The sequence below is a fragment of the Typha latifolia genome, chromosome 3 (assembly GCF_019914945.1).
Source record: "Typha latifolia isolate L0001 chromosome 3, TyphaL0001v2, whole genome shotgun sequence".
Lineage (NCBI taxonomy): Eukaryota > Viridiplantae > Streptophyta > Magnoliopsida > Poales > Typhaceae > Typha > Typha latifolia.
Window position 1 is genome coordinate 3,373,958 of NC_133088.1, and position 20,101 is coordinate 3,394,058.

Genomic DNA, 20,101 nt, shown 5'->3' on the forward strand with positions numbered 1-20,101 from the left:
TATTCTTCACACTGTGGAGACGAAAGACTCCATCTTTACCCCTCGCTTCTTAAACCTCTTCGCCTCTTCTCTTCTTGCTTGCTTCTTTGCTAGATGGTTTCTATCTACACCATCAAACCCAATGGATTCTACGGGAATCCTGGCCTTCTCATATCTTCTCCCCTTCGAGTCCCACCTCCTCTCCATTGCTCTCCGCCCTTCTTCTCCCGAAGTGCCATGAGACTAAGATGCGAGTTTGACTTGAAGGGAAACGGCGCGCTCTATGGCGACAACGACCCTCGCGTAATTGACCGGGTGAGCTCTATCTTGCTTCGCTTTCGATAAAAAAAAACCCATCTTGGGTTCTTCTCAAAATCGCTTTTTTCGTCTTGGGTTTACTCTAGAACGATAACTTTTGAAGTGAATTTAGGTAGTCTTTTTTTTTGGTTTACATGTTAATGTTTTGTGGGCAGCGAGTGCTGTCTAATCCTTGCTTGACGAGGGAGCAATTCTTTGTACAGTAAGGTTAGACTAGAGTAAGAAGAAGATTGTTGGCTGGGATTCTTGTGTTGTTTGTTTATATACAGTATAGCTGACAGTTGAAAAAATGTTGGTGAATTAGATACTGGTATCAATAGAAAAGATAGAAAAAGAAACGACTATATTTGTGGTCATTTTGAGACCCGAGTCTAGAAGCAGTTGAGAAGAGGTGATAGAACCATTTAAGATGGTGCTGGCATTTTTACGGTACCACTAGCTGTGGTAAGGAAAAATGAGAGAGGAGAACCAAAAAGGGACTTGAGTATAGATAGTTGGGAAAGATACAGTGCCCTTTTATTGATGAAGGATATTTTTTGATGATCTATTACAGGCACAAATCTGAAGATTCTTTTTTCTTGTTCTTTTTGAAATATGATGATCTATTTCTATGCAGCAAAAAGCACTGGAAGCTGCAATGAATGACATTAACAATTCATTTGGAAAGGGAAGCGTTACAAGATTAGGAAGTGCTGGTGGTGCTTTAGTGTATGTTTTTAGTTCCCTTTTCTTTTGTCAAAAGTACTTTAATAAATTGTGGATGATTATCATTTCATGACCCTCGTGACAGTGAGACTTTTCCAAGTGGCTGTTTGACATTAGATTTTGCTCTGGGTGGTGGTCTCCCCAAAGGAAGAATAGTAGAGGTAACCTGTTACTTTACATCTATCTAACCAGTCTTTCTATAACCAGCCAATAAATCAGCAATCAGCTTTAAGTTGTTTTTGCCTTGATTTTGCTATCTGATTATGAAGAATAATGAAAAGGAATTCGTGGTACTGTGTAGAATAACTCAGAACAACTTTTTAATTGTCTTGTTTCTTTTATATCGATCATGTTCAGTAGGAGTATCTAGCTGAAGCCTCTATTGGGCTTAGATATGCTAATGCACATTCCAACTCTTCTGACCTTTATGAAACCAATTTAAATTAAAGATAATACTCTTGCGATGTAATAGGTGAAAGTAACACTTGTCTATGTGTTGCATATAGTAATGTCTCCGCTGATAATCTTCCAAATAATCACAATTCACATTATATCTAATAGAAGAATTAGATCGACCTTACTTGCCTTCATAATGATAGGCTGATGAGGCAAAGATTTGCTAGTCATTTCTTTGGAATAATGATCATCAATCATTTCCTTCAAACTTGCGGTTTAGCATCTTAATTTGATTGAGAAATCTCTCTTGCCTCAGCATTTTAAAATTGTAATGGTGTCATCATCTATTTTAGACATAGTATATCTACTTGGAAATCTTAGATAAACAGGATTGTCATTAATTTGGTAGAGAGAAGATATTTGAAATTGTCTCTTCTGGTTGTTTAATGGAGATATAAACTACACAGGCATGTGAATGCCAGAAAATGATCCAACTGTTTTATGATTTGCAGATATTTGGTCCAGAGAGTAGTGGAAAGACCACCCTAGCTCTTCATGCAATTGCGGAAGTACAGGTTTGCATTTTATGAAGCTGTAGTACTACAAACCTAGCATGATGGTGCTTTTTATTTTTATTTTTAGTTTGTGAGGGAAAGCATGATGGTGTTGCCTGTCACAGAATTTGACATTGTTTGCAATAAATATGCAGAAGCTAGGTGGCTATGCCATGCTCGTCGATGCAGAGCATGCTTTTGATCCAGCCTATTCGAAGGCACTGGGAGTAGACATAGAAAATCTGATTGTGTGCCAACCTGATAATGGAGAGATGGCACTAGAAAGTAACACCTTCCTTCTCATCAGTATTGTAATCAGTTTCTTTCTTCTACGTGATCCTATCTATTTACTCAGCAAATGTTAACTGAAAATGGAAAATTTGTATAGCTTACATAAAATTTCTCTTGTAAATTAAGATCTATTTGATCGGATTTTGTGAACTTTATTTTCATCAATAGTCCATGTCAGTCTTGTAGTATATGAGCAAAAATGGGTAGGTAAGATCAAGCGCATGCTTACTTCACAGGTAAGGTTTGACTAACTTTCTTTCTATCTCAGTTGCGGATCGTATGTGCAGATCTGGGGCAGTTGATCTCATTTGTGTTGATTCAGTATCAGCTTTAACTCCACGTGCTGAAATTGAAGTAGGCCTGCCTTCTTTTTTGTTTTTTATTTAATTGGCCAAAGAGTTATGCCTGCTCAACATTAAGGTTGAATGTGAAATCTTTGCTTTAGGGTGAGATCGGGATGCAGCAAATGGGTCTGCAAGCTCGTTTAATGAGTCAAGCACTTCGAAAAATGTCAGGAAATGCGTCAAAGGCTGGCTGTACTCTTATCTTCTTGAATCAGATAAGATACAAGGTCTGGGCCGTCTGACAGTTGGTTTCCTTCCATTTTGATTCATGGAGCTTATAACTCACTATCTTTTTTGCTTCATAAGATTGGAGTATTTTACGGGAATCCTGAAGTCACTAGTGGAGGGATAGCTTTAAAGTTTTTTGCATCCGTTCGCCTTGAGATACGTCAAATTGGGAAGATAAAATCTGTAAGCCCAGTGAACTAGCTTCTGATTCACTTACTGATGAGATCTTTGAATGTACCGGTGATGTTTTTATAATTTTTCCAACTCACGAATGTTTGTTGTTCTTTGTGCAGGCAAAAGGAGATGAAGATGTTGGTGTCAAGGTTCGTGTAAGAGTGCAAAAAAGTAAAGTATGTCATCTAACTTTACTTTTTATCCTCTGTTATGTGACATATTTTGTGATTCCTGATTAATTGGTTTACTGCTAAACTTGCAAACAAGCAGCTAAAGTTAAGCCTATGCTCTTGTTTTAAGTGGAATTTTGTTTGTTTGGTTGTCTTCTCCTCAGGTCTCTCGGCCCTATAAACAAGCTGAATTTGAAATTATATTCGGAGAGGGAGTCAGTAAACTGGTTAGTATATGATCTGACAAAGTTTATCTTTTTTGTGCAAAAAGCTTATTATTCTTATGCTGAAAGCTTTCATGTCCAGGGATGTGTTTTGGACTGCGCTGAGATGATGGATGTTGTGGCCAAGAAAGGATCGTGGTATAGCTATGGAGACCAGAGGTTTGCTGCTTGCACTAAAACATATATGAACCGATAAGATACGATGGTGTCCTTGTCTGGCACTTATTCATGTGTTCTTAAAATGAGCAACTATTTTTGTAAAGCAACAGTCTATCTTTTCTGTAGATAGCATTTTAGCTCCAATATCTGAGTCCTTTGCCAAGGAACAGTTGTATGTGAGTTTTTTTTCTTCAATACATGTAATCAAGAATTCCAAATCTGAAATATTATGCTTGAAACTTTAAACAGGTTAGGGCAAGGAAGAGACAAAGCACTACAGTATCTGAGAGACAACCCTCATATCTGCAGTGAAATAGAAAAGGTGAGTATGCTCATTTACTTGGTATTCTCTGGATGCTCCTTTCTTGCAATCCAAGTTGCAGTGTGTTTTCCATCTCTAATACCTAAAATGACAGCACAGTTGTATTTCTTCTATTGTCTGATATTCTTAAATATTGAAGCTACATACCCTGCTATACTTGCCTTTCTCAACATCAATCATTTCTAGCAAAGAGTTGCTTGGTGTAGAAAACTACCTGTATCATTCAACGAACTAATTTACAAATGTTCCCCTCATTGGTTCCTGGCCCACTGTCATGAACAAACTCACTATTTTCTTGTGTATGTTGAATCATTGCAAGAAGCAGAGCAGTTTCTGTACTTTCTTGACTGTACTAACCTTGAGCACCATGACCAGGAAGCAAGGAACTAATGATGAGGTCATGGAGCTTGTTCTATGCATTATTGCCCACATAATTGTTAATTATGGATATCCTAGCGTCAAAAGTCCTTTGACCAAGTTATATTTCCATTTGGACCGTGCTTCTCTTATTTTAACAAGTATAAAGGTCCACTCAAATGATACTTTTTCCTTCCACCAAATATTTTCCTTTCCCTAGGTATCTTGGTTCATGTACCTAAATACATAAGTGAACCACTCATAGCTGATACGTTCTCTTTCGCCAGCTTGTTTAGAAGAATGACAGTAAGGGCCGGCATACTTTCTTACTATGTATGAAACTATCATCTGCAGGCAGTCCGACCTATGATTACAGAAGGGACCAGACATATGAGCCTTCTAGCATTTGGCCAATCAGCTACTGCTGAAGATGAGCAGGAACATGATGATTGATACTCCTGCAACAATTGTCTTTCCTGACACTTAGTTGCACAAGAAAATGAAACCTAACTTTTGATATTCTCCTGTTCGTGACAAAGCGTCAGCCAATGACAGTGGTGGAACAATCCATCCCTTATGAAACAATGGTGTTTGTCAGGGAAATCCGGCCAGGGGCAAAAGAATGAGCAATCAATTATTTGTGTAGTTGAAGATAATCTCTGTAAATTGCATTATGCATCAGGTTTCCTCCATTTTGTAACATGAGCTGGTGCTGAAAATTAAAAGATGACAAAGAAAGCTGCCGAATCTTTCTGTAAGTGTTGAAGGATGCTCCTTGAAATATCTTTGTCAGACTGGCCATCTTGGCTATGAATGAAGTTCTTTGTTCTTACTTGAAGCACAAGTTTCAGATTCTTCTTCTGCATAGATTTATAATAGCTTTTGTTCGTTTGCTTGGGCGATCCGCTGAGATTATGTCAGAGGCATTCACTGGCGATGAAGTGCAAATGTTTTCAGCATCTGTAGTAGATCTTATATCAGTTCGATGGAAATATTTTTATCCATAAATTAGGATTAGATAATTTATTTTTATTTTTATTTTTTTGTAATCCCCCATTACAAAAAGATATGAGTGTGACCGCTTCTTCCCATTTAGTGACTGCTCAAAATGTGGTTGCATTGGTGTTCATCTAATAACAACGCACTTGATTAGCTCAGAGGTGGAAAGTTCTTACTCTCAGAAAAAAATATACAAAATAATTATTACAGAAACATTGCAGTCTCATGCACTTCGATGACCTGCAGGTCCACAACCAACATCAAATATAAGTGCGGCTTTTTTTTTTACATGTATATGCTTAAATATCTCTTATTTACTTGTATGCTCTATAAATTAATATTTATATGAATACCCCTTAAAAGTTAAAACTATGTTATTTTTCATTAATAAAAAAAGATAAAAATACTGTTAAAGAGAAATTTATAAAAGCCAGAATAGAGATATTTTTATCATTTTTATCTAAATTATTCAAATTTTAAAAGTGATTAACTAGACATCCATACCAAACATTAGAACTTTAAAAGATATACATATTAAAACTGTGGTTTTTGGGAGATATACATAGAAATATTAACTTTAGATAAAACATTTTTGAAGGGAATGTATGAAAAAAAAACAATATAAGTACACTACCCAATATTTATTAGGCATTCATAGTTCACACACTATGGTAGAGGACAATATGAAAAGAGGTTCATGTACTACATAGCTCATACATTTATCATTACCTAAAAGAATATCTATTGCCAGTATTGTTGTCAACCGCAAACAAAGCTTTTCTTGCTAATCAGATTGACATACAGAGGACATATATTTTCATTGTTTGGCTGGTCAAATGCGTCGCAGGGATGCCAACCTCTTCTCCAGATCATCAACTTCAGAAGTTTGGGGAGCTGCAGTTCTGTAAACACATGTACCAGGACACAGTGAAAGAAAAGCCAAATAACCCAGAGCGAGGGCAAAAGAAAGTTTCTAACTTACAAACTGTTTTCTAATCTAAGCCACCATATCTGGGAAGCATATATCATGTAAAGTACATTGCATGGTCCATTAACTCTGATTGCTATGCAATGTGGATGTCACTAATATCTAGTAGCAGAAATTATGGCAAAGCACGGCTGCAGTTTCTTGGTGACCTATATAAATACAAGTTCGCACTGATTTTTTTAGTTTGGCAAGTACATGGAGAATCTTTGATTCATGCTAGTAGATGTTCAATAATTAACAATATCTTCAATCTTTTTCTCTATATTTCATGCTTGATACAGATGCTATATTGCTATCACAAAGAACCACCATCTTGATGTATCTCAAGAAACTTCCCTGTAATATGATTGATTCTTTTCTTCAGAAAAATCTGACATTGCATCAAGTAATGTAAGATTTAGCAAACAAATCTCGTAACTCAAGAGTTCACATCCTTCATTGGTATCAGCTGGCTAAGCTGTGATTGCAAATAGTTACTCTGTTAGTACTAGCTTAGTTAAGGAAAGTTATCCTGATATTAAGGAAAGTAATCATCATCTTCTTTAAATTTTCAATTATGTTAAAGGCATAAATAAGCTCAGGGACTATCAGAAATTATATTATACCGTGCCGCGGTGTTCTCAACTTTTTTATTGTTCACTGCAATACGGCCTTTAGGAGCTGAAGATAGCTGCATAAAGTCAAGAGAATAGGAATATTAAATCAGCACCAAATTTGTATATTTTGATGAAGAAAGAGCACATATATAATTAACTTCACTAATAAAAAGGATACCTGGGAGGCAACATCAACCCCGATTTCATCAAGCACCTAGAAAGACCAGATTAAAAGAGAGATTAGATAATTAATCCAACTTTGTAGTACTACTTTTCTTCAAGTAAATGTGGACAAAAGAAATAAAATTTCAACCGATAATTCTGAAAGAACATATCATCTTGAATCCCAGACTAACGAGAAATTGAGAGAGACAATTTACCTGGTTTGTGAGCTCTTCTGTTTCCTCTTCTGCTTCATCTTTATCTAGAGTTTCATCTATGGTCTCTGACATCATCTCAATCTGTATGGGAAAAGCAAAAATGCAGTTCATAAAAATGCTCGGCCTTGCAACATATCTGGCTGTGACTGAAAAAGTGAGTAAATAAGATTTACTAAGGCTAGTAGTCTCAATTTGAAGCATATTGTAATGGTTCCTCAAAATTATTCACCATATCCTTTTTCCCCTCATATTGGAATTAAAAATCCAGAAGGAAGAATGTTTAGGGATAGACTATCACTGGTCATGAGAGAAAAGTCAGATGTACTACTTTATGTTTGATATAATATGGACATAAATGAACAGGAAGTAATGGCAAGTTATTCCAAGATGAATATGGACCGAACTAAATCAAGGCTTTGGAAAGAAAGTCATGATTTTACAAGAAAAATGTAAATACAAATAAAAATATGGGAGTGCCCATAAAGCTAATAATTAAATCAGATAGTAGTTTCCAAAGGTTTTACCGTCATGTCCATCTGAGTTGATTGCTTCTGGAACTCCCTCATTATTTTTGCTTGTTTTGCTGGTTCCATTTGCTGAAACATGCCAACCATCGTCACATGTTAATCTCTCAGTAGAATTTTAGATGACTAGAACAATTGATTAAGCATGTAAATATTTCAGGTCTGGAACTTATGCATGTCTGGATTCCAACTTTGTTTAGCATTATACCTTGTTCATTGCTGCCATTGCTTTACTCGCACCTTTCATTCCAGCAGAAATTGAAGTACTAGCATACATCGCCTAGGAATACAAAAAAGGATACAGCATTCTTAAATCTGGAAATGTGACTGCACAAGTAGCTAAGTATCCTGACACTATCAAAATCAGAGTTCCTTACCTGTGTATGAGTTGCTACACCTCTTATCTGCGCACGAGTTCCCTGCAAATTTGTGATTTGTTGCCTGAGCCGGATAAGTTGCCGAGCTAAGATTCGAGTGGCAGCCTGAAAAATGCAGATGCGCCATAAACAAGTAAATCTTGCGATTCAGAAAGTTTGAACATAAACAATTGACAGCATTGATAATATAATGCACAAAACTGATGGTCATGCACGATAAGAGAATGCCCAAAACAATACAAAGTCAATCAATTAATCCAATAAGCTTGCCTCATTTCCAGTTTTTGCAGTTTTCTTTATCTCTGCCACCAGTTTCTTCTCCTGCCATGAATCACCAGAAGATGAGAACATAAAAACATCAGAATCTACAGATGGATTAGATCCAACAATTTGGGCCAGCAAACAAACCTCCAATTGCAGGGAAGCAATCTCGCGCTCAATACCTGAAGTTAAAAGACAAATAAATCAAGTAAATACTGCAAAACTTTTGACATTGGGCCTACCAATTTATGTAATATTTTTATTTTATAACAAGAAGAAATGTATACAAAGCATGCTAGAGATTGTATTTCGTAACAGAGAAAATCAAAGAAATTCTCCATATTTCAAAGAATTATCCACAAATTGCACGCCAAGATATGCCCTCACCTCTAGTGGCGTCTGCCATTTCCCTCTTGCTCGTCCTGAGAGCATCTGCACAGCAAGGCACGATGAGATCAAAATCATCTACAGAGAAAGAATAAACAGAAAATACCCTAATGAAGAAGAAAAAAAACCCAAATATATTATCCGGACAATTTTTTCGCATCCAGGAAGAAAATGAACAATAAAATCCGTAAAGACGCATCGAGATAAAATCTGTGAAATAAAACCTAAAAAAACAACTTTTTTCAAAACCTAATTCGAAATCTAACCGAATGAGCACGGAATCAAGACCATGAACCATCAAATCCCGACCTTTGGACAAAATGCGAGAGGAAAAAAAGAAGAAGAACAAAACCCAAACAGGAAAATCTCACCTTTGGCGGAGACCTTCTTCTTAAAAATGTTCATGATTCCTCCCTTGATCAAGAGTAAAAGAGTACAAGAAATCGAAAAGGAGTGAGAGATCTTCCAATAAAGGAGGGGATTAAGATCAAAGATTGGCTAGGGATTCGAGTGCCGTAGCTCTAAAAAAAGAAGTGTGTGAGAGCTTTCTCGTTTTGCTGCTCGCACAACGGCAGTGCCCGAGTAGCCGTTGCAGACTAGAGCACTAGTAGTGGGCCAGAGAGTCTCGCGTAATTAATAAAATATCCATGGGTTCTTCTGGAAAATGGTGGATATGTCCCATTGGTTTGAAATGAGTTTTTGATCATGCTGGGAAATATATTTATCAGACGACCAATATTAAATACGCATGTTATTTTTAATAGAGAAATTTAACGAATAAACTAACGGAATAAATATTGTAAAATTCTTTCATAGTTAAAGAAATCAATATATTACGAAAAAGACTGCAAAACTTCAATTACCCTAAAAATTAATTAAAGGGGATTTAAACTCAAACTCGACTACTACTACTACTAGGCTTCAGAGCTCAGCCTACCTTTTACTTTTGAAAGTTTTTTAAAGAATTTTTCTTTTGAATTTTTCTAACAGACCCCGCTCGCATGTGATAACTTTAATCGTCGGATAAACGCGATTGGTCCATTTTTGTGTGATTTATATTTAACAAGCCTAATACAACTGCGAAGGAAAGGACTATTTTGTAATAAAAAGAGAGACAAGGACGTTTTCGGTACACCAAGGATAAGATCTAAAGCGTATTCTTCTACTCGGGTCATCGTCTCGGATCTAAATGTTATCCTCGATTGCAATCTAGGTGAAAAGATCCTGGTGAAGAAAACAACTTTATCTTTCCGAGTTCTGGATCCGTGTAACGTTTCATATCAATTTCATTTCGAAATTTTTCGAAGGTACGCCCTTTAATATCGCCGTTTTTTTTTTTTTTTTTTTTTTTTTTTTTGCTTAGATAGAAGTGATTCAGTAGCTTGAGTTTGTATACATTGTCTCAGTTATTCATGAAATTATTGCTTTGAATTGCTAGTTTGGTGTGAAATGGAGTAGTTTAGCTTACTTTTCTGCAGGTTGTAGTTCCATTGGGTAACCCTTTCATGGATTTCTCTTAAAAAAAAATCCTTCCTTGTTCTCAATCATCCTTCCATTTTACCATGATACTCCAAGTTTCTGAACTTACTTATCCCAGATAATAAGAAATTGAAGAGAACCCTCAATCGCATGAGTTGTGAGGGACAAGGAGAAAATTTTATCATTTCAGAGGAAAATGGAATATTTTGTTTTGTTTAATACCAAAAAGAAGAAAAGCAATTGCAAATGCTAATTATCGGTGATATACATATACACACTTATATACATAAATATATGTAAACAGTATGTGTTTGTGCGTCCACGGCCTTTCATAATATTGTATCGACTAGAGAACAATCCAAAGTTGGAAGAAGTTCATGAAGAAGTAACAAAATTTTACAACTGGTTTTCACATGACTTCATGAACTAGGTCTATTACCTTCTAGTTTTCCAGTGAACTGTAGTCTCATGCAGCTAGTCAGCAAACTCCTAAAATTCTCCTTGTCATTTGAAGAGATAGTTGAAGGAAGAGGCTACTTTTCGAGATTCTACTTATATTTAAAGATACTCTTCTTTTCTTCTATTACCTTATCTTTCATTTTAATTCTTGTTTGTGATGAAATACATGACTTTTCCTTGTTTGAATCAAACCTGAATTTCCATCATGCTATTTTATCTTTGGCGAACTTCTGAATCTTAGTTCAATGGACAATAACTCTGGTCTGGAAACAATCTTATGACAGTTCCTTATGATCATAAAAGGATTGTTCAGGAGGTATGAGAGATGGAACCCTGTGCACCCCACACTTGGCACTTTCTGGGGTATGGGAATAGGGGTTGGATGTGGTGTTGGATGGGGTCCTGGGTTTGGCCCTGAGGTCATTGGTTATGTGGGGGCTGGCTGTGGGATAGGATTTAGTGTTGGATTTACATTGGCTGGTGTGGGCATTGGCCTCCCACAAAACGTTCTCCTCCAGATACCACACAATGGTATGTCTATTTATTTCACTTTTCTTGCTTTACCAACATATGACGATCCCGCAACTTATTTACTACCAAAGAGCATATGTACACATACTAAGAGAATATATTTGATGAATGTAGTTGGCTCATATAAAGTACCTTTTGGGCTTATTATGTTGTTCTATATGTTTGAGGGATACCATTTGCACTTTTGCAGTTTGTAGAATTATGTTACACTCTAGCATGGTAAAACTTCATGCATACACTAGCCACTGTCACCTTTATTATATTACATGTTATGACTACAGTTTGCTTAAGTAAATTCTGTTCATTCATACTTTCATAGTTTAGCATAAATGTTTTATATATGCTTATGAATGGAGTTAATTTGTGGAATTCCAAGGCTTAAATTAACTACCACAAGATACAAAACAATTAGGCTCCGTTTGGTTTGAGTTTAGGCCAAGTATCTTTTTAATTTTTTTTTATACCTAACTAATTTTACTTTTCAAAATAATCAAGACTAAGAAATGAAACCAACTAATCAAATTCGGAGCTTAGCCTCAAATCAAACAAGCCCTTAGGTCTCAACAATTTAATGGTCATCTCGACATTCTGCTAACTTAATAACCTTTACTTGTTCATAACAAAACCTTCTTAAAGCTTAGAAAAACTTGCTTGGACTTGTTTCATAGCTCAAATTCGACATGGATAATTAAAATATCTTATTCTGTGTGGACTTCTCCTTTCAGTAATACCTGTGTAACAGTGTAAGCATTGAAGTCTAGTAAAAATCTAAGACGTGCTATGAGGTATCATTCAGTGACAGCATATTGCATTTTGATGAAAAAAATGTACCACATAACATGTAAAGTTGTATACCAAGTTAAGTCCAGTGATTATTGACATACACATTTAATATCTAGCATATATATGAGCAGATTCTTGGAGGCATATTATACTATAAATTCCGTCAGGCTGTAACTGCAGCTTCAAAAAAAGAGATGAATATGTAGTGAATTGTCACATGGAAACAGTCTTTTAGGAAATGAAATGTGATGAACAAAGTGAGTTTTTAATTTGAGACATTGTCCTCTAGGATTTCAAGTTCTTTGTTGTCTATTACAGTATAATTTTTTTCTTGGTATATCTTAGTGAAAGTTTTTTCAGCAGCATTCCAATTTCAGGACTAGTTTATGTGCTGCCATCAATTTACATGGAAATATGCCCTTAAAGTTACTCATAAAAAGCTAGGCCCACAAAGAATAAAGACTGAAGAGATTGAAGCTGGTTCTGTTTTTTCATCATTAATTGCTAATTTAGATGTACAAGTATCGGAGCATACTGATAAAGCGACTTTGAAGATTTTTTTCTGCTACTTTACAGCTAGTGTCTGAAGTGTCGACTAAGAATAACTCAGGCCTCTGAAGACCATCTTAGTTTACAACACCAACCTACTCTGTTTAGGTTTGAATAACTGTGAAGATTTTACTTTTCAGTGTGGTACTTTCAGGAGATAATACCTGAGCTTTGACCTTTCGAAATAAAATAAAAAAAAAAAAAAAAAAAAACATACCAACCTATCTGATTTCTAGTTCAATATTTTTTATTTTCTTAAGTACTTACACATACACTTCAACAATAATTTAGAATGTAAGTAGAGACATGAACAATAGATGTTATCTGTGAACATATTCTACATTTGTTACATCAACTAAAAATTTTAGCTTAACCTCTTATATTTCTTCACAAACTGATAAAAGTTTCTTTGGCTAGGTGTTCTTAAACTGCATTCTAGATATAGGGTGGGTAGAGTACATGCTAATTACAGAATGCATCTTTGAACATAGTCAACAACTAAGCAACCATCAGTCGCTACTACTCTAAATGAAATGGATTTATGTAGGGAATTGGAATGCTATGTGGCTGTGTTCTCTAATAGTTGATTATATCGGTTACCCTTTTCATCCTTTTCAATTAAGCACTGACTGGCTCTTCTAGACAGCATTCAGAAATTCACATCGTGGCGATTATGATCTTTCAGCAGAAAACTTATAAATATTTCTTTTCAGCTTCTGCAACAAGTAATGCACCTCTGGAGTCGGCAAGAACATATGCGTTTACTATCATGAAGAATGTGGCTGGGGACACTTTCAACTTTTTAATGCCTTATATATCCTTTGCAAGGAAAGCGACTATTAGAAAGTTCTCGAACTTTAAGGAGAATGTTCAGATAGCTGAAAGAGTGAATTTCAGGAACCTGAACAAAACTGTGTCAGGGCGAATTCAATCAACTGTGGAATGTTTAGGAGCTTTCAAAGACCAGCATTGGCCTCCTAGGAAAGGTGCATGAAGAACTTCAAATGTATCTTTCCGCAATGTAAAAAAGTGAAAATTTCTGGTTGTCGTTAAATGGCCATTATTTTTTGTGTTCATCTACTTCTTTTTCAAATTTTGAGAATGAGCAGAGAGTAGTTTCTTTGTTTCCTGTCAGAGCGCCTCTTCCATACCCTCCTCCATCCAAGTAGATGGTTGTTTAACGTGAAAGAACCAAAGGTGAAATTGAGATTTCGTAACATTCACCTCTTAGATAGGTAAATTATCTCTTTTTTGGAATTCCAATATATGAATGTCACTCGCTTCCCGTCAATGCCTTGACTTTTGCTTGTAGTCTTAAACAGTCGTGACGAACTTAACGAGCCTAGCTCGATAATAAACCTAGCCGACTCGAGCAAAGGTTCCACGGCTTGATTCGAGCTAGAACTTGCTAATTTATTATAGTTTCCAGCCGAGCCGAGCCGAGCCGATCCCTTCTCAGCTCGCCCGTGCTCGGCTCGTTTACTCAAGTTGGTTCGTTCTAATCCAAGTTCCCGTCGGAATCGGATTATAAATTCAAAATTTTATTGATCCGACCCGTTTACGCTGCTATTAGTATAGTACATCACATATCCAATCCAACCCCAATCCGCTCCAATAAGTAACCGTTGTCCTTCCCAGGCTTCCCTTCTTCTCCACTCCTCTCTAATAACTGACCTGCTAAATTCTAGGGTTTACGTTAGGGTTTCCCTCTAATCCATCTCGAATCCAAACCCTTGTATCCACCATTCCACCATCGTCATGGAAGACGACTACGAAGGCATGGATCGGTTCGACATGGAGAACGACTTTGAGGGCGGCCGCTGGATCGGCGGCGAGTTCTACTACAACCGCAAGAAGGATCGCCCGGTCCAGACCAAGGACGACGCCATCCTGGGCGTCTTCGCCGCTGGATCCAGCGACTCAGACTCCGATGGTGGCGGCCGCCGCCGGAAGCGCCGCCGCGGCGACGTCATCTCCAAGTCTGATCTCACCAAGCCTGTCCAATTCGTCTCCACTGGCGTTGTGATGCCAAACGAGGAGGTCGACCGGAACCTTGACGACAACGCCGAACCCGATAATCCTAACCCTCCTAACCCTAGCCAGGGCCTCGGGTTTGGTCTTGGGTTCAGTGATGAGAAGGAGAAGGAGGAGGAGGAAGAATTTTTCCTCCCCACGGTGTTCGGGAGGAAGATTAAGGAGGGGGCGGAGCAGAGGAAGAAGGATAGGGAGAAAGAGAAGGAGAAGGAGCGATCTAGTTCTTCAAAGAAACAATTTGGCAGGAGAGACGTGGCTGGCGGTTCAGATGTGGGAAAGTTTGAGAGTCACACGAAGGGAATCGGATTTAAGCTTATGAAGATGATGGGTTACAAGGAAGGAGCTGGATTGGGGAAGAACGAGCAGGGTATTGTTGCCCCTATTGAGGCCAAGCTCCGTCCCAAGAACATGGGCATGGGATTTAATGACTACAAAGAGGCTAAATTGCCTGTTTTGGAAGAGGCGACACAGGAGAAGGCCGCTGCAGTGCCTTTGCCTTCAGGCCGCCTGAAGGAGAAGTTGTGGTCGAAGCAAAAGCAGGGAAGGAAGAAATCTGAGATCTTGACGAAGGATGAGTTACTTGCGAGGAAGCAGGAGCAGGGCGTTGAGGTTGTCCAAAAGGTGCTTGACATGAGGGGGCCGCAAGTCAAGGTGTTGACTAGCCTGGAGCATTTGAATGTCGAGGATGCAATGAAGGATAATGAGGTGCCAATGCCTGAGCTCCAGTATAATGTGAGGCTCATTGTGGACACAACTGAGGTTGATATACAAAAACTGGACCGGGACTTGAGGAGGGAGAGAGAAAAAGTGGCTAGCTTGTCGAAGGAGAAGGCAAAAATTATGATGGAGGAGACCAGGCAAAGGAAACAATTGCTGGTGATGGAGACAATCGCTGGTGTTCTGGAACAGGTGGAGGAGGATAATTCTTCAGGTGCCTTGACATTGGAATCGTTGTTGGGGACATTTGGTGATCTGAAGGAGAAATTTGGGGAGGATTACAAGCTATGCAACCTGTCATGCATTGCCTGCGCATTTGCGTACCCATTGTTTATCCGCGTGTTTCAGGGTTGGGAACCACTGCAGAATCCACTGCATGGGTTGAAGCTTATGTCTTTGTGGAGGGACTTGTTGCAGAGTGATCAGCCTTTTGACTATTCAGATGGTGTTGCTGTTTCACCTTATGCTCAGCTGGTCAGCGAGGTTGTTCTGCCTGCTGTGAGGATATCAGGGACAAATACATGGCAGGCTAGGGATCCGGAACCCATGCTTCGTTTCTTAGAATCATGGGACAGGTTGCTACCTCCTGTTGTTCTCCAGTCAATTTTGGAGAATGTTGTTATGCCGAAGCTCTCGACTGCAGTGGATTCATGGGATCCACGCCGAGAGACTGTCCCCATTCATGTATGGGTACACCCTTGGCTTCCATTACTGGGCCAGAGGTTGGAAACTCTCTACCATACAATTTGTTACAAGCTTGGTAGTGTTCTGCATGTGTGGCATGCCAGTGATGCATCAGCTTATGCTATATTGTCCCCATGGAAGGATGTGTTCGATGCAGCTAGCTGGGAAGGGCTGATTGTCCGTCATATAGTCCCAAAGCTGAAGATGGCATTGCAAGAATTTCAAGTAAATCCGGCTAACCAAAAGCTAGACCAGTTTAATTGGGTCATGATGTGGGCATCTGCAATTCCGATTCACCATATGGTTCAGATGTTAGAAGTTGATTTTTTCAGCAAGTGGCAGCAGGTTTTGTACCACTGGCTTTGCTCAAATCCTAATTTCAATGAAGTTATGCAGTGGTATATGGGATGGAAGGGACTCTTTCCTCCTGAATTGCTTGCCAATGAGCGGATTCGTCTGCTGCTAAGTGCTGGTCTTGACATGATGAACCAGGCTGTGGAGGGTATGGAAGTAGTGCAACCTGGGGCTAGAGAGAATGTCAGCTACCTAAGAGCGACAGAGAAGAGACAATTTGAGGCGCAGCAGCAAGCAGCACAATATTCTTCTTATCAACAGCCTTCTTCAGTTTCTGGCACAGGCATACCGGAAATGAGCTTTAAAGAGTCTATCCAGGCATTTGCAATGGAACAGGGACTCTTATTTATGCCTAGAGTTGGTAAATTCTATAATGGTCTTCCAATATATGAATTTGGCAGCGTAAGCATTTGCATTGATTCTGTAAAGCGACTACTCTATGCGCAAGTTCAAGAGGGAATTGAGAGATGGAATGCTGTATCTCTTACGCAGTTGATGGAAATGAATCGAACTACCAGACCTTGTTGACGGGTCCTTTAAGCTTCAAATAATTGGTAATTTTGTTGTTACTTTTGTTGCCAAATTTTTGCACAATTTTGAAAAGGATAGCATCTGTTAAGCTTATTTGTTCTTCTTGAACTTGATGTACCAGTATATGACTATTTATTGTCAAACTTGAGAATATATGTACATGTTTTTTTTCCTTCTTTGCTTGAAAAACCTAGAATAGGAATCTCATGTAAGTTTTCGCTCCATAGGAATCTAACCAAATGGCTTTTTGGAAATCAATGTAGTTAACAACTTGGCTTATGTGATCAAGCCAATTGATCTGGTCCCTTGCACCAAGCTAATCTTCTGGTTATGCTTACTGCTTCATTGATGTACCTCACTGACTCTTAAAAGTTTTTAGGTGTGGTTTTATTGCTTGTGTGCATCTGAAGTAAGTTGGTTACAACAAATTTGCTTTCTTGTCTAATGGACAAATAAATATCATGGATGCAATTTGGAACGTTAGAATCTCAAGATGTGAACATTGTTCTTGTAAATTTATATATCTGGATTTGCTTTTAGTTGATTTTAAAGCAATCTTTTACATATTATAAGGGGTTAATATGATTTAATCATCTAATTTATGTCCTATTGATCCATAAATCAAATGGTTTGGGGTATTAGGCTATTTAGAAGCAAGATTTTAATTTTTTGTATCGGGTCGTCGGAGAAAACGATATATATTAGGAGTATATTTTGGCCACTATATCGACATTTTGGTTTTGTACTATTTTTTAATTACTCAAAATCTTAAATTCTAAAATATAATATAAAACATAGAAAATCTTAGAAGCTAGGAAAACAAAGATTAGAAAGTTTAGATTACTCAAATTGAGATAGTAACACTATAATACAAAGAATGAAAATACTAAGGAAAATATCTAATTCTGGATAGATTTAGTAAATACCTGTGCTCTTCGCCGTCATCATCTCTACATTAGAGGTGGTAGGAAGTCTCCTGTAGATGAGGTTAACAACCACATTTGCTATAGATGTGAGCATAGGAGTGTTAAAAAGAAAAACTAAAAAAGAGCGGAGCAAAAGAAGAAAAAGAAAAGCAACAAAAAGGACAAGAGAGAAAAGTAGGAAGGAAATATAAATTATGCTGCTTGAGAATAAGATGTAAAAATGGTTTCTGAATTTTCAGAATGACATTTCTGCCTCATCATCTACGATTTTCAGAATGACATTTCAGGCTCATCATCTACAACATGCAATCATCTGGTTTAAAGAGTAATAGTTAGCCATGTTAAGTAAAACCTTGTCAAGATTTTTAAAATATCGATGGAATATGGAGGATTTTACCCATTCATCCGAACCATTTGTTGATTCAGTTTCTTCGGCCATGGATCAGAACCATTTGTCAGATGTTGGCATGAGGTTGAACTTTGTTTGCTTTTGCTCAGTCATGATACTTGATGTGGATGTCTACTTTCAAGTGATAAATTTTGATCTGGGAAAAGCTTGCAGATTGATGCTCCAAATTTCATGAGAATCTACTGGACAATCATATTATGATTTATTTTACGTTTGCTTGCATCAACTTTTAGATGCATATGGTATTATTGCCTGTTTCAGGTGGTGGCGCAGCATCTGTGACTGGTTCCTGATGCTCTACCTTCTTCTTATTCTTTTTGTTTATAGGATTGAGTACTGGCTTGCTGCCTGCGGAAGTCTCCTGGAGTAAGCAGGTGACTTTGTCCTTATTCAAATTTTGAGCCATTTTAAATGCTAATTTTTGTAAAATAGCTGATCCTTGTGTATAGGAAGTTATAGTCTAATAGAACGTACAAGCAGACAATAAAAATTTCCCCTCTTGCTTTATAATTCGGATCCTTCAAATGAAGCTGCTATCTTGCAGCACATTTTGTACGTCATCTGAAATTATTTTATTCGCTCTAATTTACCTGTGCAACTAATATGCTACAACTAAACTTCTTCTTCAGTTTTGTAACTTTTGTCCATGCAATTCTAACGCTTTCTCCATCTCTGAAGCTTCTAGTCAAACATAGAGGAACACAAAGCCCAATCTTCGGTATGCTGGCGAACACTTCCAGAAATGAATACAACCAAATCAGTGCTTGCTCCATCCTCCAGGTTGAGTGTCCAGAACCAAGCAAATCTATACTCTTTTACCCATTCATCCGCCTCCTGATGGTATCTACTGCTCACCGTAATTTACTTGATTCTCACTATCGAAAGATGCGGCTAGAGAAAGTGCGACCACGGATACGTTTTGACGGCGACCAATGAATCTAATAAAGTAAGTTGTATCACCTCTAGGATATAATGATGGATTCTGTTTGAGATCATCACAAACCAAGATTGGAGGCTTCGCCGCCGAAGATTGCGCCGAGGTCTTCCCACGTTCAAAAAGAGGGTCTACATAATATTCCCTTTGTGTTTATAGTATGTGGATATATCATTAGATAACGCTAACTCGAACGGCCTAATAATATATATATATATATATATTATTGTTAATTAATAGATCAACGATGTGAATTAGAAGTCCAACAATATGGAAGGATCTTATTATTTTTTTCGTTTTTTTTTTGTTTTGAAAATGTATACTTGCGAGTCCTCTCGTTTTAATGCTCTTAAGAATCTATATAGAATTCATTTTTTTTTTTATGAATAGCATGTAGTGTTGAGGGAAAGGGAACGATAATAAGTCTTGTTTGAATCACATGAGAGTAAGTGGAGCTAATAAAAGTTTAACAAAAAGATAGCTTTGATGTATAATATATTTCTCCCAAGAATACTACGATAGCGTGAGTTTGTGAAAAAAAAAATAGAAGAGTATTTTTACCAAACCAGCACTCTTTTATATTTTATTTATCTAAATAAATTATTTCTGAAACTTAATATTAAAATGGGTATGTGACACTGTAGTCCTAGGTAATATGCAGATAAGTTCAGCAATTTACTTCTTCAGTGTTTTATATTTAAAAAATGCTGAATAGATGAGTCTTTTATCTAAAATAATTATAAAAAAATAATTCAAAGTGATCTTTTTTTTTGCCATTTTGAGCACGACAACATATTTTATAACTAAAATAAATAATCGAGCACACACTTATAATGTTATAAAAAAAATATCTTTATATTTATTTATCTTTTTCGTTTAGTATTTTTAACAATAAAACTCTTAGCTTCTCAGCATTTTATGTGTATCATTTTTTTTCTAGTAAAACGCTGAAAATGTTCAACATTTTTTCTTTTAATA

The 20,101-nt window shown here is 37.2% G+C and overlaps 4 protein-coding genes across 8 annotated transcripts; 3 read left to right on the forward strand and 1 right to left on the reverse strand.

Moving 5' to 3' along the window:
* LOC140784292 (DNA repair protein recA homolog 1, chloroplastic) lies at window positions 1–5,059 on the forward strand. The gene is made up of 13 exons (XM_073131599.1): window positions 1–294; window positions 914–1,005; window positions 1,088–1,163; window positions 1,911–1,973; window positions 2,108–2,237; window positions 2,512–2,597; window positions 2,689–2,814; window positions 2,894–2,998; window positions 3,109–3,165; window positions 3,324–3,386; window positions 3,466–3,542; window positions 3,792–3,864; window positions 4,576–5,059. The coding sequence occupies exons 1-13, from the start codon at window positions 94–96 to the stop codon at window positions 4,672–4,674; spliced, it is 1,248 nt and encodes a 415-aa protein (XP_072987700.1). The 5' UTR covers window positions 1–93; the 3' UTR covers window positions 4,675–5,059.
* Window positions 5,060–5,842: 783 nt separating this feature from the next.
* On the reverse strand, window positions 5,843–9,391 carry LOC140784293 (vacuolar protein sorting-associated protein 2 homolog 2-like). 3 transcript variants are annotated; one of them, XM_073131601.1, is made up of 11 exons: window positions 9,105–9,391; window positions 8,734–8,778; window positions 8,494–8,528; window positions 8,356–8,406; window positions 8,086–8,190; window positions 7,917–7,988; window positions 7,709–7,780; window positions 7,185–7,265; window positions 6,983–7,018; window positions 6,814–6,878; window positions 5,843–6,122 (listed from the first exon to the last, which is right to left on the reverse strand). In XM_073131601.1, the coding sequence occupies exons 1-11, from the start codon at window positions 9,136–9,138 to the stop codon at window positions 6,053–6,055; spliced, it is 666 nt and encodes a 221-aa protein (XP_072987702.1). In that variant the 5' UTR covers window positions 9,139–9,391; the 3' UTR covers window positions 5,843–6,052. The 3 variants fall into 3 exon arrangements, with proteins under 3 accessions (XP_072987702.1, XP_072987704.1, XP_072987701.1); XM_073131603.1 differs by having other exon boundaries at window positions 5,843–6,665; window positions 9,105–9,313; XM_073131600.1 differs by having other exon boundaries at window positions 8,356–8,528; window positions 9,105–9,313.
* Window positions 9,392–9,837: 446 nt separating this feature from the next.
* On the forward strand, window positions 9,838–13,608 carry LOC140784295 (cadmium-induced protein AS8). Of its 2 annotated transcripts, none has more exons than XM_073131606.1 (3): window positions 9,838–10,040; window positions 10,956–11,202; window positions 13,248–13,608. In XM_073131606.1, the coding sequence occupies exons 2-3, from the start codon at window positions 10,962–10,964 to the stop codon at window positions 13,526–13,528; spliced, it is 522 nt and encodes a 173-aa protein (XP_072987707.1). In that variant the 5' UTR covers window positions 9,838–10,040; window positions 10,956–10,961; the 3' UTR covers window positions 13,529–13,608. The 2 variants fall into 2 exon arrangements, with proteins under 2 accessions (XP_072987707.1, XP_072987706.1); XM_073131605.1 differs by having other exon boundaries at window positions 9,901–10,040; window positions 10,975–11,202.
* Window positions 13,609–14,137: 529 nt separating this feature from the next.
* Window positions 14,138–19,422, forward strand: LOC140784291 (septin and tuftelin-interacting protein 1 homolog 1). Of its 2 annotated transcripts, XR_012108242.1 has the most exons (3): window positions 14,138–16,877; window positions 18,517–18,563; window positions 18,868–19,422. XR_012108242.1 is itself a non-coding variant. In XM_073131598.1 (2 exons), the coding sequence occupies exon 1, from the start codon at window positions 14,293–14,295 to the stop codon at window positions 16,849–16,851; it is 2,559 nt and encodes an 852-aa protein (XP_072987699.1). In that variant the 5' UTR covers window positions 14,138–14,292; the 3' UTR covers window positions 16,852–16,877; window positions 18,517–18,699. The 2 variants fall into 2 exon arrangements, 1 of the variants encoding a protein (XP_072987699.1); XM_073131598.1 differs by lacking the exon at window positions 18,868–19,422 and having other exon boundaries at window positions 18,517–18,699.
* Window positions 19,423–20,101: the final 679 nt, after the last annotated feature.